The sequence below is a fragment of the Panthera onca genome, chromosome B2, assembly GCF_046562875.1.
Source record: "Panthera onca isolate mPanOnc1 chromosome B2, mPanOnc1 haplotype 2, whole genome shotgun sequence".
Lineage (NCBI taxonomy): Eukaryota > Metazoa > Chordata > Mammalia > Carnivora > Felidae > Panthera > Panthera onca.
This window is the reverse complement of record NC_138343.1, coordinates 36,975,597-36,992,835: the sequence shown is the minus strand read 5'-3', so window position 1 is coordinate 36,992,835 and position 17,239 is coordinate 36,975,597. Positions and strand designations below refer to the sequence as shown.

Genomic DNA, 17,239 nt, shown 5'->3' with positions numbered 1-17,239 from the left:
AGACAGCCAATAACAACTTCTGGATGAAGCCTTCCTGCTGTGCTCATTTCCTGCACACTTTAAAACACAGATCCTTTTAATTTTTTACAAACTTGTCCAGAGAATAGAAAAGGGAGGGAGGCATACTATCTTCCCCTCCTCCATCTCCACTCATTCTGAGACCTTAGTGCCAAAAATACTGACAAGGACAGTATGAGAAAGGAAATTTGCAGGCTATCTCTCATGAATATAGTTGCAAAAACTGTAGCAAACAAAATTGTAGCAACCCAAATTTTAAAGTTTTTTTTTTTAATTATACCATGACGAGGAAAGTCTCATTTTAGAAAACCTAAAGATGTCATCCATCACACTAACAGACTGAGGAAAAGAATCTAATAAGCATCACAATAAATATCTGCAGAAATTTCTTTTTTAAAACCCATTCATAACTTTAAAAAATATCTCCTAGTACTAAAACTAGGAATAGAACTTCCTTAATCTAGTCAAAGATGTATCTAAAACCTATGAATGCATCAGGTTTGCAATGCAGAATGCAAAATGGGGAAATGTCTGAAACATCCTCTTCCAGAAGATGATCAAGACCAGAAGCCATCTATCATCTTGATTATTTAAGAATGTATGGCAGTCGTCGTCAAAACAAAAAGGCAAGAAAATGAAATTAACAGGAGCTGGAGTGAAAGGCAGGGACCAGAGTATATGATACAGCAAGAAGAGTCTGATGTGGGCAGCCATAGATAAGATGAGGAACAAATTATACCCTAAATGAGCACTAAATATAAAGGAAAGCTGATAATTCTAATGAGGCTCCTTTTATGTTCTCATGCTACTCTGTAAATGTTTTTTCAAAGTTAACGTGTTCTGTGAACGAACAAAGTAAACAAAAGTAGGCCAGACAATGAAACCTTTACTTTATGAAAATAAGAGTATTTATACAAACCTGAATTTTCTTTAATACAAGCGGAGTTTCCTGATCCCATACATGGACAGTTCCTCCATCAGTAATATATGCTTTACATGCTGTCACCATTTGATTTGTTACCTAAAATAAATACAAGTCCAAAATAACTATAGGTAAAGAGAGAAATAAAGGTTAAGATTTTTAAACCATAACCAAAAAAATATGATAAATAGTAAATTTACAAGATGAAACCACAATATAAAAAATAAAGAAATACACATTCTAGTGCAAACCAAGAAAATTCAAAATTTTGATGGCATTTAAGTCAATGTCACTGGGGCCATAAATTTCAAAGTCCTCTATATTTTTCTGTTGTTTATCTTTCCTCTAATTAGGATCCAAGTGTGATTCTTCACCATTCTTCAACATGCAAACTAAATTTAAAGTTAACCACAACCCCAAAATAGTGGGAGAAAAAAAAAACAGTCACTTAAATGGTCAGGAGGTTAGACTGAGATGGCAGGTTGACACACAGACATTTTGGAGAATTCCTAAAATATGGAAAGCACATGGGATCAAATTTCCAGAAAGGAGGTGTGGGGGGGGAAGACTAGAGGAAACCAGAACCCAGTTCTGGAGAAGGTTACCATGAAGGTGGAACATTTATGGGAAATCTTTGAGGTGGGAGACAATGAGAGGTATCCCTTGTTTATGATGCTGCACATTGAAATTGGAGCAGCTTGTACAGTAGGTAACAATGACATATGCTGGCAGGACAAAGCCATGAGTGTGGACTATGCCCCAGGTAGCTTCTGTGCCCCAGGAGGACATGTCAGAGAAAAAGCTCTTGACATTCCCCCTCTGCCTGCCCCCACACACACACACACAAGAGACAGACTACAAGGAACAGCACAGGAAGGCAAATTAGGAGTTGAAGACAAAAATAGGCAGACAACTAAGAATGACCAAACAATTAAAGAAAATAAACATGGTAACAGAGGCATTAAACTCAACAAAAAGGAAATACAAAAAAAAATATGTAAAATATTTTAAAATATCTTTTATTAACTAAATTAGTTCAGGAGGAAGATATGAGAGTATTTTGCATCACGAAAAGAAAACAACTAGAGAACTTGGAAGTTGAAATTTTTATTATCAAAATAAAAAAAATTTATTGATGAACTGACTGGCAACTGGGACATAAATGAAGAGCAAATGAGTGAGCTGAAAGGTCAAAGGACAGAAAGTGACAAAAAAAAATTAAGAGAAATGGAAGTTAGATTCAAGGGGAGAGAATAAATTCAACAGGTAGGTAAGGAATAGTCAAAATCAAAACAAGGAAATTTCTCAGGAATGGAGACAAAAGTCTTTGGATTGAAATAATCCAGCAAATACAGAACAAGATAAATGTAAAAAGAAACACATCACTTTGAAATTTTAGAAGTTCAAGGATAGAGAAAAAAATCCTAAAAGCTTCTTGAAAGAATAAGATAGGTTGCCTACAAAGGAAAAATAATCAGATTAGCATCTAATTTCTCATGAACAGTCCTGGATAGGAGACAACAACATCTTCAAGTTTCCAGAAGAAAATTATGTTGAAATTGGAATCCCAGTCAAACTAACATTTGAGTGGCAGGACAAAATGAAGCTATTTTCACACATGCAGGAATTCAGGAGGTTCACCACACACAGACTCTCTCTCTGAAAGAACCATTTGAGAATACTTTTCACCCAAAGAAATAATGAATCCAAGATGGAGGAAGATATGGAAATCACCAAACAGAGGTGATCAAAGAAACTAGCAACGCTTAGATTTCAGTCAGAATACATGTGGATTCAAAATGTTAACAAAATATTAGGCAAAATAGTTTCAAAATATTAACAAAAATAGGGGCGCCTGGGTGGCTCAGTTGCTTAGGCAACCGACTTCAGCTCAGATCATCATCTCACGGTTCATGGGTTCCAGCCCCGCATCGGGCTCTCTGCTGACAGCTCAGAGCCTGGAGCCTGCTTCAGATTCTGTGTCTCCCCTCTCTCTGCCCCTGACACTCTGCATCTGTCTCTCAATAATAAATAAATGTTAAAAAATTTTTTTTTAAATATTAACAAAAATACAAAATGAGAAATCTCAGCGTGGGACATACATAACAAGAAAGAGAGAGACAAGGGATGGGGAAAAATCCTAAACTTCTTGCCTTGTTTGGGAAATAGATGACGATTAAATCTATTCATTTGCTTGTTAAAAGAAATGTGACTGTTACTTTATATATTTATGTTCTGCTTGAATCACAAAGAAATTCTATTCGTGTGTTTCGTGGATGATTTTTCAAGTTACTTAAGTGATGAACCATATGTCATCACAGGAAGATTTTACACAAACTACAGGGCCACCGGGAGAGGCTAAAGACACATTGTTAATAGTGGACACAATTCTTAGGTCCTGAGGAAACTATCTGAACAGAATAAATTAGAAAAGCACCAGCTACATTTAAACAAAAAACCTGAGGGCTTACCTCTAACAAAAAGAGGGTACACCTTCAGTTAAGTACAACTAACCAGTCAACACCTTTCATTTCTTGTCCACTGGAAGTATTGAAATCCATAACTCGGAGAGGCACCCAAACTTCCCAGTTCCCTTCTCTGGCCCCGAGGGAAAGTATTATTAACTTTTTTACAGGGTGACATGTGTGATTTCTTCCTTGGAAACTTACTTTGATAAACAACGAGGTCATTCTCTCTGAGGTATTATAATACCGTGACACACCGTGAATCATTCTGATGGCATTAATCAAATTTTGTATTCCATGTGCCATGGAAACCTAAAATTGAAATATATTAAGGGAAGTCTGTCATATATTTATATTTTTAATAAACAATATTCTATAAAATTCAAAACTCTAAACATGCATAAAATAAGGCTGAAACTTTGATCTTAAAGTCAACTTTTACTAAATGCAATGTAGTGTCCCAGACTGGATCTTGGAACAGAAAAAGAAGATCAGTTTTGACAAATGTACCAAGAAAATGCAAGGTGTTAACGGGAGAAACTTGAAGACGATTCTGTACTGCCAATGTAACTTATCTGTACATCTAACCTTAAAAGTTTGTTTAAAAATAAAATTTAAGAGGTGAAAATGATTTTAGGATGAATAGTTCAAGATAATCTATTTAAAGATGAAGAAACTTGATATCTTCAAGGGTAAAGTGACTTGCTTATGGCCAGAAAGCTAGTTTAAAACAGAGATCAGACTAAAACCTATTTCCACTTGTGCAATTTAATTCACCTTTCAGCAAAACTACTAACTACCACCAGTTTTGGAGGATATTTGGAAGAAATTCAAATATATAAATTCAAATATAAGGACAGTTCTAGAGGCAGTCACAACAGAGTGGAAGAGATACATGCAAAACAGTGAAACAAGTGGAAAAACATTCAGCAAAGGGAAACAAGTACAAGAGAGACGTAAACCATCACTAATGTATATTGAATGCTTACGATATGCCAGGCACTAGGCAAAGAGCTTCACATATTACCTTAATTTATGCTGACAATGATCATTTAAGGTACATTAGATCATCACATCTGAAACATCACTGATTACAAAATGGCACCAATTCTTTATACATTAGCAAGAAAGGAAAAAAAATGCTCAATATGGGAAGTTTTAACTCTCCCGTAAAACTAAGCCACCAACAGGCTAAATGCCCTCTGTAAATGTATTCATGAAATAAAGGAGCCATGGAGAAAATGACAGGAACAAAGATTCCATGTCCAAATCTTGTTCCTTGGGTATGGTGGGAGAATAAACTGTCCTGAAGATTTGTACCACAGGCTGGTTACTTACTCACCGTAGTCTAAATTCATACCAATGTTACCAACAAAACAAAACAAAACAAAATAAAAAAAAAAAAACACTTCAATCGGAAAACTAATAATCTAAGATGGTGTCCAGTCACATCCACAATGATTCCTAAGACTGGACTCTCTTATAAGATGTGCTCTGAGTACAGAGATGTTAAATGTGAGAAAGATAACTGTCATAGAACCTAAAAAATAAAGTATTATGATTATTCCCATTGTGCAGATGAGAAAACATAGAAGCAGGGAAGTTAAGTACCTTGTCCCACAGTTGTTACATAACTACAGTTATGTGCCTGAGATTTTGAGACCCTGCTTTTAACTATGACACAAATCAGGATGGAAGAACAGGTCAATGGCTGTTCCACCATCAAGGAGCTTGCCTTTTGTTAGGACAAAACAGAATATATAAAAGATTTCTTTAAAAAATTTTTTTTAAGATTTATCTATTTTTGAGACAGAGAGAGAGCATGAACAGGGGAGGGTCAGAGAAAGAGGGAGACACAGAATCTGAAACAGGCTCCAGGCTCTGAGCAGTCAGCACAGAGCCCGACGCGGGGCTCGAACCCGCGGACAGTGAGATCGTGACCTGAGCCGAAGTCGGATGCTTAACCGACTGAGCCACCCAGGCGCCCATAAAAGATTTCTTTAATAATGACAAAATAAAACCAGAAATAACTACTGAATAGTGTACTGTATGTCCTAGGCATCAGGTGTTAACTATGGCTTAATTAAATCAATTGTATGTGACTTATGTAAATTAACATCATTACTTTGCAGGTAACCTTGTATGTCAGAATTCATATTGTATGTGTTATCTGTATATCAGAAAGAGTCTAATGAAAATAAGCCTTGGAGGAGTCCCTTCCACTCTCAATAAAGCAAGTCTACAAAGTGCCCCTCGCTCCAGTGAAGAAGGCTCAGAGATGGCACCAAATGGGTCCATCAGGAAAATGACCTTCATCTAAATTTAAACATCATTTATTAGAGAAGCTCCTTGAGCACATAGTTCTTACCTATCTGTACACAGCGTTTGACACTTTATATGTAAAATACACGACAGATATGCCAATACCCAGAAAGTGCAATAGCAAGATAATAAAATGAAACATTAAACATAAAATTCATAAAATTTATCAACAAGAAATGGAAGCATGAGTCCTCTGAACTTTTCCTGCTCAAATGTGAGTTACAAGCTAAACTAGTTTGTGAGTTACAAACCAAAGCAATTGCTGTTTGCTATTAATGAGAGTAAAGAAAATGAGGATAAAAAGAATAGTGAATGCATCGAAGATAGTGACTATATGAGGGGGAAGCAATTATATGACAGTATTATTAGTACTTCTTTAATATCAAAGATAATGTTTGAAACATTCCCTCATCAGAGAATATAAAAAGCTCAACAACAACAACAACAACAACAACAACAGCAACAAAATAATAATAATAATGTATATCCATGGCTAGAGCAATCGAATAAAATTTTTTAAATTACTAGGATGAAAAGAACACCAGAACTAAAAGATGTGAAAATTCTATAAATTTAAACAAGTCTTTTGAACCAAGAAGTTGAAATTAGTACACCTAAAAATCTAGAGAGCTTGATAACAATAAAAAGCATTGTACCTTTCTTCCAAGTTTATTTTTTATAATGAAGAGCTTTAAATAATATAGAAAAGTACAGAGAATAGTATAATGATCAGTTATATCCATCACTACACTTGACAAAAATTAGTGTTTTGTTACATTTGTTTCATCAATATCTACTTGCAGGTAGTCCTCCTAGAATAGACTTTAAATATATGTCTATTTAATATTTGAATCTTCAACTCTTGTGAATAAGCCCAAATGCATGTGACATGTGATAATTCTGATTTTTCTTAGAAATAGATTTTAACTGCACATGCTATAAAGCTGGGGAATCAAGTCACTGAGCTCCTGAGTGAGCCAAGTAATGGCCATAATTCTCTATTACCAATTTGGTTTGTTTTACTCATGATCATATGCACACAAACACCTAAAAAGTGATGCAAAATGTTCTAATGTGAAACGGATTTTTAAAAGGTCCCCAGCAGAAGTCCAGTTGCTGGTACTAAAGGTGTAAATAAGCTGTAAATAAAACCCATCATCTCTTTATGGAATCAATTCCAAGACTGCTCCTGGAAGTCTTCCTATTCTCTCTCATGGTGCTTTCTGGTGGAGAATAGATTCCTGCATGGCCGTAAGAACTGTCCTGACCAAGGCTCTCAACTCTACATTTTTCCCTCCTCACCTACATTAAACTCCTTGGTTAACGGAACCATCTTGGAATGGCTATGAACCACCCCTATACATATCTATCTTCTCCAAATCCTCTTTCCCTGACTCCAGGATGAAACCAGCATTGACCTTTCCCTAAAAAGTTTGGCCAACCAAACCATATAGCCAATGGCAACATGTATGTGGAGGCTTTGACTATGTCTTCAAAAATTAGAATGGAGAATGCTGAATATGTATATCAGACACTAATATAAATTATTTTGAAAGCATTTTAACTTAGAGAATAACTTGAAGAAGCAGCATGGAGAAGTAGGAACAAAAACAAAGCAAAATGCCAGAGTGCTAGATTCAAATTCAGTCTCATGACTTACAGTTGTAGAAATGCTCAAATTCTATTCTTTGTTTTTAAAATGAGGACTGTTTTGCATACAGAATGAAAATGCATGGAAAGTATATATTACAATGCCCACAGTAAAAGGCCAGGGGTTTTCAACACTGTGGACACCTTTAAAAACACAATTGCCTGAGGAACTCTCCTGGCTAAACGTGATGCACAAAAGAGGCAACACCCAGCCAAAGTTGGGCAACACTGCCATAAGTTCTCAACAAATATTAGTTTCCTTGACTTCCCCTCTCTACTAAAGAAAGGATAAAATGTACCATGCTCTACATCAGGTTCCCAGAACTTATGGATTTATAACTGGAATTTTATACTCATTGACCAACATCTTTCAATTTCCCCCACTTCCAGCCCTGGCAACTAACGTTCTATGAGTTAGTTACCATGAGTTTGGCTTTTTAAAATTCCACATATAAGTGAGATCACACAGTGTTTGTCTTTCTCTGTCGTACTTACTTCATTTAACATAATGTCCTCAAGGTCCACCCGTGTCACAAATGGCAAGATTTCCATCTTTCATATACATATCCACTTATCCAGTGATAGACACCTAGGTTTTTTCCATATCTTGGTTATTATGAGTAAGTAATACTGTGATGAACATGGGAGTGCAGATATCCTTATTTCATTTACTTTGAAAAGATACCCAGTAGTGGAATTGCTGGATCATATGATAATTCTATTTAATCTTTTGAGGAGTCTCCGTACTGTTTTCCATAGTGACTGCATCAATTTACATTCCCACTAACAGTGGACAAGGGTTCTTTTTTCTCCACATCCTTGTTATCTTGTTTTTTTGATGATAGCCATTCTAATAGCTATGAAGTGATATTACATTGTGGTTTTGATTTGTACTTCCTAATGATTAGTGATGTTGAGCTTCCTTTCACGTTCTCATTGGTTATTGGGATGACTTCTTTGGGAAAATGTCTCTTCAGTTCCTGCCCATTTTTTCCATTATATTGTTTGCTTTTGTTATTGAGTTGTATAAATTCTTACATATTTTGAACATTGATTCCTTATCTGACATATGATTTGCAAATATTCTCTTCCATTCCATAGGTTGCCTTTACATTTTGTTGATATATATATACAAAATATATATATTATATAATATATATTATTATATATATTATATATTATTATATTATATTATATATTATATATAACATTATATTATACATAATATATATTATAATATTACATATTTGATATAATATCCAAAAAATCATCCCTAAAACCAATGTCAAGAAGTTTTTCCCCATTCTTTTTTCCAGGAGTTTTATGGTTTCTTGTGTTACAATGAAGTCTTTAACCCATTCCAAGTTAATTTTTGTGAGCAATGTAAGATAGGGGTCTAACTTCATTCTTTTGCATATGATTATTCAGTTTTCCCAATATTATTTATTGAAGAGACTATCCTTTCCTCACTGAGTATTCTTAGCTCCCTTGTCAAAAATTTTTGACCATATATGTGAGGATTTATCTCTCTTGTTTCTGTCTGATTGATGTGTCTATTTTTATGCCAGTACCATAATGCTTTAGTTACTCTAGCTTTGCAGTATAGCTTGAAATCAGGAAGTGCAATGTCTCTAGCTTTATTATTCTTTCTCAGGATTGTTTTGACTAGTGGACATCTTTTGTGGGTACGTACAATATAAATTTCAGGATTTTTTTCCATTATTGCAAAAACTGTCACTGGAAATTTGATAGGGATTGTATGAATATATAGATGGCTTTGGGTAGTGTGGAAATTTTAACAATATTCATTCTTCCAATCCATGAACATGGGATATCTTTCTATTTCTTTTTGTAGTGCTTTGATATCAGGGTAATGCTGGTTGGGCACTCTCTCTTGTTCATTCCTGGATCATTCACCCTAGGGGAAGCAAGTTACCCTATGTAAAAACTCATGTGGTGTGCAACTGGGGCCTGCTAACAACCATATGAGCAAGCTTAGAAGTGGACCCTCCAACTATGAGTCTCCACTTCCAGTGAGACCACATTCCCAGCTAATAGTTTGTCCACAACTTCATGAGACACCCTGAGGCAGAGACACTCAAACTATGCTATGCCTGGATTCTTGATTTATAGGAACTGTGTTTTATGCGAATCAGTTCTGGGGTAATTTGTGATGTGCAATGGATTAATTAGTTTAATTCACAAATGAGATTATACTCATGATAATGTCAAATATTTAAATGTAGTTTGGAATAATAAATAAGTTTATAATTCATGATAGATGTATAACAGGAAAATATATCTTTTATATAATTTTTCTGCAGTATACATTTCCCAATACACATATATTAAGTTATTTTAAAATGAGTTATTTTTAAAAGTACACTTTAAAAAGCATACTTACTAGGTCATAGTTATAGAGAGGTTGACACACTTTTTCTAAAGTGTACAAATATCTGACATTATCTTTTGATTCATTTGCTGTATCTGTTATTCTTGCATCCAAATCACGCCAATTCTAGGGGAAAAAATGTATAAGAATTCCATGAAACATCCAAATATATCACTGTACTTAATTTTAGTCAAGAAATTCAGGGGGCACCTGGGTGGCTCAGTCGGTTAAGCGTCTGCCTGCAGCCCAGGTCATGATCTCACAGCTCATGAGTTTGAGCCCCACGTCAGGCTCTGTGCTGACAGCTCAGAGCCTGGAGCCTGCTTCAGATTCTGTGTCTCCCTGTCTCTCTCTCTCTGCCCTTCCCCCGTTTGTGCACTGTCTCTCTCTCTCTTTCTCTCTCTCTCTCTCTCTCAAATATAAACATTAAAAAAATTTAAAAAAAAAAAGAAATTCAGGCTATTTTCCATAATCATACATATACTAAAGTAGCTGATACTGAAATGTGATTGATACATCTGTTTCTTATATTATTTAAGACAAAGTTATCATAAACACCTTAAATGATTTACTAAAACTAAAGACTCATTCTGTTTGTAATTAACATTTTGTCTGTAGGCTTAAGCTGGACTTGCTTCTATCTGGAGTGACTTTTCTAGGTTAGTTATTTATAACATTGCATTATTTTGGGTCTTTGAAAAAAGGATATATATCTAGATAGACAGATACAGATAGAGATAAATATAGATAAAATTTTTTAAAGAAAGAATACAGAAAAATAAAAGGACCCAGAAAAAATCAAACCAAACTGTGGACTAGTGGACATGAGCTATCTAACAAGAGCACATTTTTGTTTTTGACTTTCTATGTAGTTCTTTACCTCAATGAGCCTCTATTGATTTACAATTTCAAAAGCAACTTAAAAATAAATAGCAATCATTCCATAGTAGTATTGTCAAAATTGATACACAAAATATTGAGAAATAAGTCTTCATTTCTATACTTCCTTTTCCTCTTTGGGAAATAATTGTGGAATATGAGAGAGCCTCACTCAACGTTTAAAACTCTCAACACATGGTTCCAGTATATGATGTGAAGAAGCAGTTCAAGAAGGGTAATTTTCTAGTTGGTTTTCTGAAGCATATCAAATTTTAAAATAAAAGGCCTTTTACCTTTAACAGTTTGGAGTGTGCAACATTAAGCACATTTATGACAGCCTTACAACTTGGTCCTTTAATCTGTTCAATGATATAATTGAATTTGGCTGATATGCGTTTCCAGTGTTCCAATTCAGTAAGTGGACCTGAGTCATCAGCTTCCTTTCTCATCTGCTCACTCTCAATAAGTACCTGCAATTAAAAAAAAAAAAATTCACGGAATTTAAGAATGCTACTTTCTTCTTTGGTAAAACCTCATTGTTTGTATCTTTTCAAAGGAAGCTAAAAATTTTTATAAATTTTAATTGAAGAATATTAAAAACTCTCAGCAAACTGGGACGCCTTGGTGGCTTAGTCAGTTAAGCATCTGACTTCTGCTCAGGTCATGATCTCATGGTTTGTGAGTTCGAGCCCTGTGTCGGTCTCTGTGCTGACAGTTCAGAGCCTGAAGCCTGATTCAGATTCTGTCTGCCCCTCCCCCATTTGTGCTCTGTCTCTCTCTGTCTCAAAAATAAACATTAAAAAAAAATTAAAAGAAAAACTCTTAGGAAACTAAGAACAAAAGGGAACTTCTTTAACATGATAAATAGTATCTACCAAAAATCTATAGCAAACCTCATATTTAATGATGAAATTTTAGAAAATATCACTTTAAAACCAAAGACAAGAAAAATTTGCCACTAACACCACCCACTACTATTCAACGTGGTAATGGAGGTCTCCAAACAAGAAAAGCAACCAAAAGGCATAAGAATTGGAAATTTAAAAAAAAAACAAAAACAATAATGGCAGTGTGCCTGGGTGGCTCAGCTGGTTGAGTGTCAGACTTGATTTCGGCTCAGGTCATGATCTCACGGTCATGAGATTGAACCCCACATCCGGCTCAGCACTAGGTGTGGAGCCTGCTTAAGATTCTCTCTCTCTCTCCTTCTGCCCTTCTTGTGTGCTCTCTCTCTCAAAAAAAATTGTCATAATCAAAGATGATATGTTTGGCTACATTTTTAAAATTCAAGAATATCTAAAGACAAACTTCTATAATAAGTAAAAGTGAACAATTCAGTAAGGTTACTGGATGTACACATAAATATTAATAGCATTTCTTTACAAGCCATATAGCAATCTGAAAATGTAATTTCTAAAAGAAGATAGTATTTGCTGTAACAAACAACAATGATCAGATATCTAGAGATTAGCAAAAGATGTACAATATCTTTGTGGATAAAATTAGAAAACTTACTTTCAGCATACAAAAGAAGACCTAAATAAATGGAGAGAAATACCATGTTCATGGATGGAAATATTCAACCACATAAAGGTGACAATTTTCTCTAAATTAATGTATACATTTAATGAAAACCAATCAAAATATCAATAGAGTTTTTCAGAATACTTGAAAAGCTAGTCTTAAAATTAATTTGGAAGAATAATTAACCAGAAATAACCAATGCAATTTTGAAGAAAAATACATAAAGGGACTTGTCATGACAAATGTTGACTTAGTAAAAAACTACAGAAATGAAAGCAGTATTACATGAGTGTAAAACCCAAATAAGTAGATCAGTGGGATAGACAAAGGGATTTAGAAACTTTATATATTACAGAGTGATATTAAAAATTTGTCAGGAGGAAACAATGGGCTATTAAATAAACTTTGGGGACAATTGGCTAACTATATGGAAAAAGACAAAATTAGATTCCTACTCCACATACACAATTAATTCCAGATGGATTACAAATCTAAATATTAAAAACAAAATGGCAACACTTTTAAAGAAAACATAGGAGATGAGGGGAAAATGATGAAGTAAAGCATGGAACTAAATATCATAATTGTCAAGAAAATGGTTACCACTGGGGAAAGAAAAGGGAGTTAAAATTGGGAAGAGGGATGCATGGGGACTGTTAGGTGCTGGTAATGCTGCTTCTTAACTTGTGCAAAGGTTACATGAGTGTTCATTTTACAACAATTTGTTTCTTTTATGGTATTTATTTCTGTAGATTTCACTAATATTTAAGGTAAATAAATAACTCAGGAGAATATCTACATAATATTTAAGTAGAAAAGAGTTTCTTAAATAAAATACAAAAAGCACAATGTTCCTACCACTGGAGGTAGCTAAAATGAAGCTGGATTACAATTTGTAACTAATATGTTTACATTAAAATATAAAACTTTCACATGCTAAAGACACCATACCAAATGAACATGTAGGACACAATGGAGACCAACAAAGTTAACATATGGAAAATATTATTTAAACTCCAGCAACTTGGTAAGATATCATCAAGCAATCTGAAATAAAACTAGGTGAAGGATGTGAACAGGCAATTCAACAAAGAGAAAACTTAAATAGCCATTGAACACATTCAACCTCAATAGAAATCAGAGTAATACAAAATAAGGTATCATTCCACACCCAACATACTGACAAAGATTAAAAATCTAATGATCCAAGTGCAACAAAAGATTTGAAGAAATGGGAACTCTCATATGCTTCTATAAAAATGAAGTAAGTTAATATAACCACTCTTTGGAGGGCTATGTAATAGCCAATAAAAAAAGCCATATGCTATTGCTGTCAGCAATTCCACTGAGAAACTCTAGAACCTGTGCAAAGGAGATCTGAACAAAGGTATTAACTGAATTCTAAAAATTAACTGAATTTCTAAAAATAGAAACAACTGTCTTTCTGAGGGAATGGATGAACAAATCTCTCTACCTCCTTAAACAGAGGATACTAGACATGACTTAAATGTATCTTAATGTCTGAAAATGTATATAATAAACTGATAGGAACACCAGACAGTAGTTAAGTGAATAATTTATTTGTACCAACATAGATGAAAGAGAATGCTAAATGAGAAAAAACATAAGGGGCGCCTGGGTGGCGCAGTCGGTTAAGCGTCCGACTTCAGCCAGGTCACGATCTCACGGTCCGTGAGTTCGAGCCCCGCGTCAGGCTCTGGGCTGATGGCTCAGAGCCTGGAGCCTGTTTCCGATTCTGTGTCTCCCTCTCTCTCTGTCCCTCCCCCGTTCATGCTCTGTCTCTCTCTGTCCCACAAATAAATAAAAAAACGTTGAAAAAAAAAAAAAAAAAACAAAAAAAAAACAAAACATAAACTGTGAAATGATATTATAAATACCAATTGTATAAAGACCTTAATCACAAATATATATTCTGTATTTATATATATACATAGTGTATACATATAATTTTAATATATATAATTTAAAGCTTATAAATATGAAAATGCAATAAAAGTGTAAAACTTTCAGGAGAATGAGAGACAAAAACATCAGGATAGTGGTAATATAGAGGGAAGGAAAGGGATGGGTTGGAGGCTTTCATGAAAATAAAACAAGATCTGAAGTAAATGTGGCAGAAAATAAAACAGATCTGAAGTAAAATGAGAATCTATCTATTTAATCTCAATGGTAGTTTCAGGGGTCTTTGTTATATTGTTTTCTGTACTTTTTATGTTTATAGCTTCACATAACTCAAATTGTGATGGAATTTTTAAGAATACAAAGGAAGTAAAATACATAGTTGATTTTTCAGACCCATGAAGGTTCTTTCTTCACTCCATGAAAGTTACTTGCTTTTAATTTTAACCATTCTGTATAGAACTCTTTCCTAATCCTATCACAAGCTTCCTCATCACCTTAAATAGAGGACACTAGACATAATTTAAATTTCTCTTAACTGGCTGAAGGTCTATCTAGTTTGAATCACAGAATTAAAGAATGAAAATTCTTGAAATTTAATTCCTGTTACAACATGTTTCGCAGATAGATACCAGCCTCAAATTGGGTACTTTCAGGATGCAGTACATTCTGTATTTGTGTGTATGTGAAGAAGGGATTCTGTGAGAAAATTATCCTGATTTCAAGATTAAAAATCTCTCTCCTTGCAGCCACCACCTGGTCTTCTGCCATTTAGGGCCATACACTGCAAGTTTAATTTCACATGAAATCCCATCAAATATTTGAAGATATCATGACCTCCTAAACCCCCCTCCCACCCACTCCCAGGTCAAATATCTCCATGTACTTTCCTTGAATGACATTGTTCATATCCTTGGCCTATTTTTTTTCAATGTTGCCCATTTCTTAATGATGTAAAGAAGAGCTTTACATATTATGGATACTCTTTGTTATATATGCTGATTATATTTTCTCCAAGAAAGTTGTTTTTTAATTTTGCTCATGGTAATTTTTGACATATGGAAGTTAGTAAATTGTTTTTATGTAGTCAAATATGTCAGTTTTTTCTTTCATGGCTTCTGAGTTTTGTACCTTAAGAAGATATCAATAGAGCCCTATGTTGTGTTCTGATTCATTTATAGGTTTTGTTTTATTTTTCACATTACTTATTTAGGGTTGCTTTTGTTCACTCACAGTGTTTTTGAGATTCATCCAATTTGTCGTGTGTATCTGGGTTTTTTTTTTTCATTTTTAGCTTTCAAATTTATGTTTATAATTTATCTTGACTAATTTTTGTGTATGACAAGGTCAATATTTATTTTAGATGTCATGGTTCAGATGTTTATTTTAGATTAAAGATCTCTCCCATTTCCTGCATTGATTCTACTTAATTGGAGCCATTTGCTGCAATTGCCCAATGTGATTTTCTTATTTCAACTTGTTAAACCTCCCTAAATCTCAGCTATTTTCTTTTGCTTCTTCATTTTCATGAAAGAAAATCTATATTGATTGATTACAATAATTGGGGGGATCTCCTCAGCCATTGTGTAGGACAGAGCCCGATTTCCACAATGGGTTACAGCTCCCCCTTCCTCCAGCGACATAGTAAGTGGGTACAGAAGTCCTGCGGTGCTCTATTATCCACTTCAATTTCCTAGTGACACCTGGAACAAATTCTGTGACCAGCACTCCAGGCCCTGGTGGAGTTTCCAAAGTCCTCCAATTTTTCCATTCCAACTGCACCTCCTTTCTTCTAACATAGTTCTAAGAGAGGTAAATTGAAAGTGCTTTTTTCTAGCTTTTACTCAAGATTTTTTTTTGCCTTAGTCTTCACTTGACTGAACGTTTTCTTCTCTAGCTCCACTGACCTGTGCTCATGAACTAGAGATCCGTGAGTTGGCTCCTAGAGGCCTCTTTCAGTTTAGAGCAATTGCATAGTGCCTGATTTGGGGCAGTATGGGTAATGTAGGTTGGCGCCTCTCAGAATTTTAACATATGCCCCGTTCTTATTGCTGCTTTCCCTACTGCCAGAGAGAATTTATTTGGCCAGAGAGTTGTGGTAGTGACATGAATGAGCCTAGTTTGAACATCTTTGTCAACATAGACAATTCCATTGATCAACCAAGAGGTATTTATTTAGTGTCTAGCACTGTGGCTATAGTTGCTTCATTGTATCCTCTTCTTTTCTCTTATGAAGAGTATAAACTATATATAAAGTATTGGAATGAACACTGGCTATTCCTGATTCCTCATTTTTTTCATTCTCAACCCATATGGTTATGGTTCCTCCTTAAGAGTGAGACATATTTAAAATATTTAAAATATTTTTAGATATTTAAATATTTTTACAGTATTTAAAATATTTTTTAAAAATATCTAAAAATATTTAAAAATATTTAAAATGTTTAAAATTAAAATTGATTTTCAGTGGCCCCCAGAAAACAATGATTTTGCACTGAGGTCAAGAATAAGCTGAGTTTCATAACCAAATCTGCAAGATTCCTCTTCCCTTTACTTTCAGGGACACAATGCAATGGCTAGGACACAGCTGAGAGCTACAACTCATATCTGATGTAATACTTGAGTTAGCTCACCTGTTCGATCTGTTTGTACCATGTCATCAGCACATCCTCTAGCTGACGAACCATTTCTGAATTGCTGGCTGCAGCTGTCACTTCTTCAAAAGTATGCAGTTTGGAAAAATCGACATTGTCTACCTTCTTTAACTTAACTGTGCCCTCAATACTTACTCTAGCACCTAAAAGAGAAGAAATAATATTGAGAAGAGGTGTTTAATGTCAATGTGTGGTTCCAGCTATAATTACTCAAATGTTAGAGAAACATAAATACAAACTGATTGTTAGATTGTGACTTGGTTATTTGTTAATAATATGTATTTTAATAATATGAACTAATAAAGTTGTATATTTTTGAAAGAGCTAATAATATAGTAATATTTTTAAATATGGTGGAATTTTTCATTAATAACATAGGAATAGAATCTGCTTGCTACAATGGAAAAATTTTTTAAAATATATCCTACTCCTGCAAAGATCCCCGGAAATGAGAGGTTCTAACGATTTGATTTCTTACTTCTAGGTCTCATAA

At 34.4% G+C, this 17,239-nt stretch overlaps 1 protein-coding gene across 1 annotated transcript in view; it reads right to left on the bottom strand.

Moving 5' to 3' along the window:
• DNAH8 (dynein axonemal heavy chain 8) overlaps positions 1-17,239 on the bottom strand; it is a 330,443-nt gene that overhangs the window by 279,167 nt on the left and 34,037 nt on the right. Inside the window, exons 8-12 of the mRNA XM_078446877.2 lie at positions 16,726-16,889; positions 10,942-11,118; positions 9,782-9,895; positions 3,610-3,717; positions 938-1,039 (exon numbers count right to left, since the gene is read on the bottom strand). Coding sequence (XP_078303003.2) covers positions 938-1,039; positions 3,610-3,717; positions 9,782-9,895; positions 10,942-11,118; positions 16,726-16,889 — 665 coding nt within the window. The remainder of the gene's footprint in view (positions 1-937; positions 1,040-3,609; positions 3,718-9,781; positions 9,896-10,941; positions 11,119-16,725; positions 16,890-17,239) is intronic.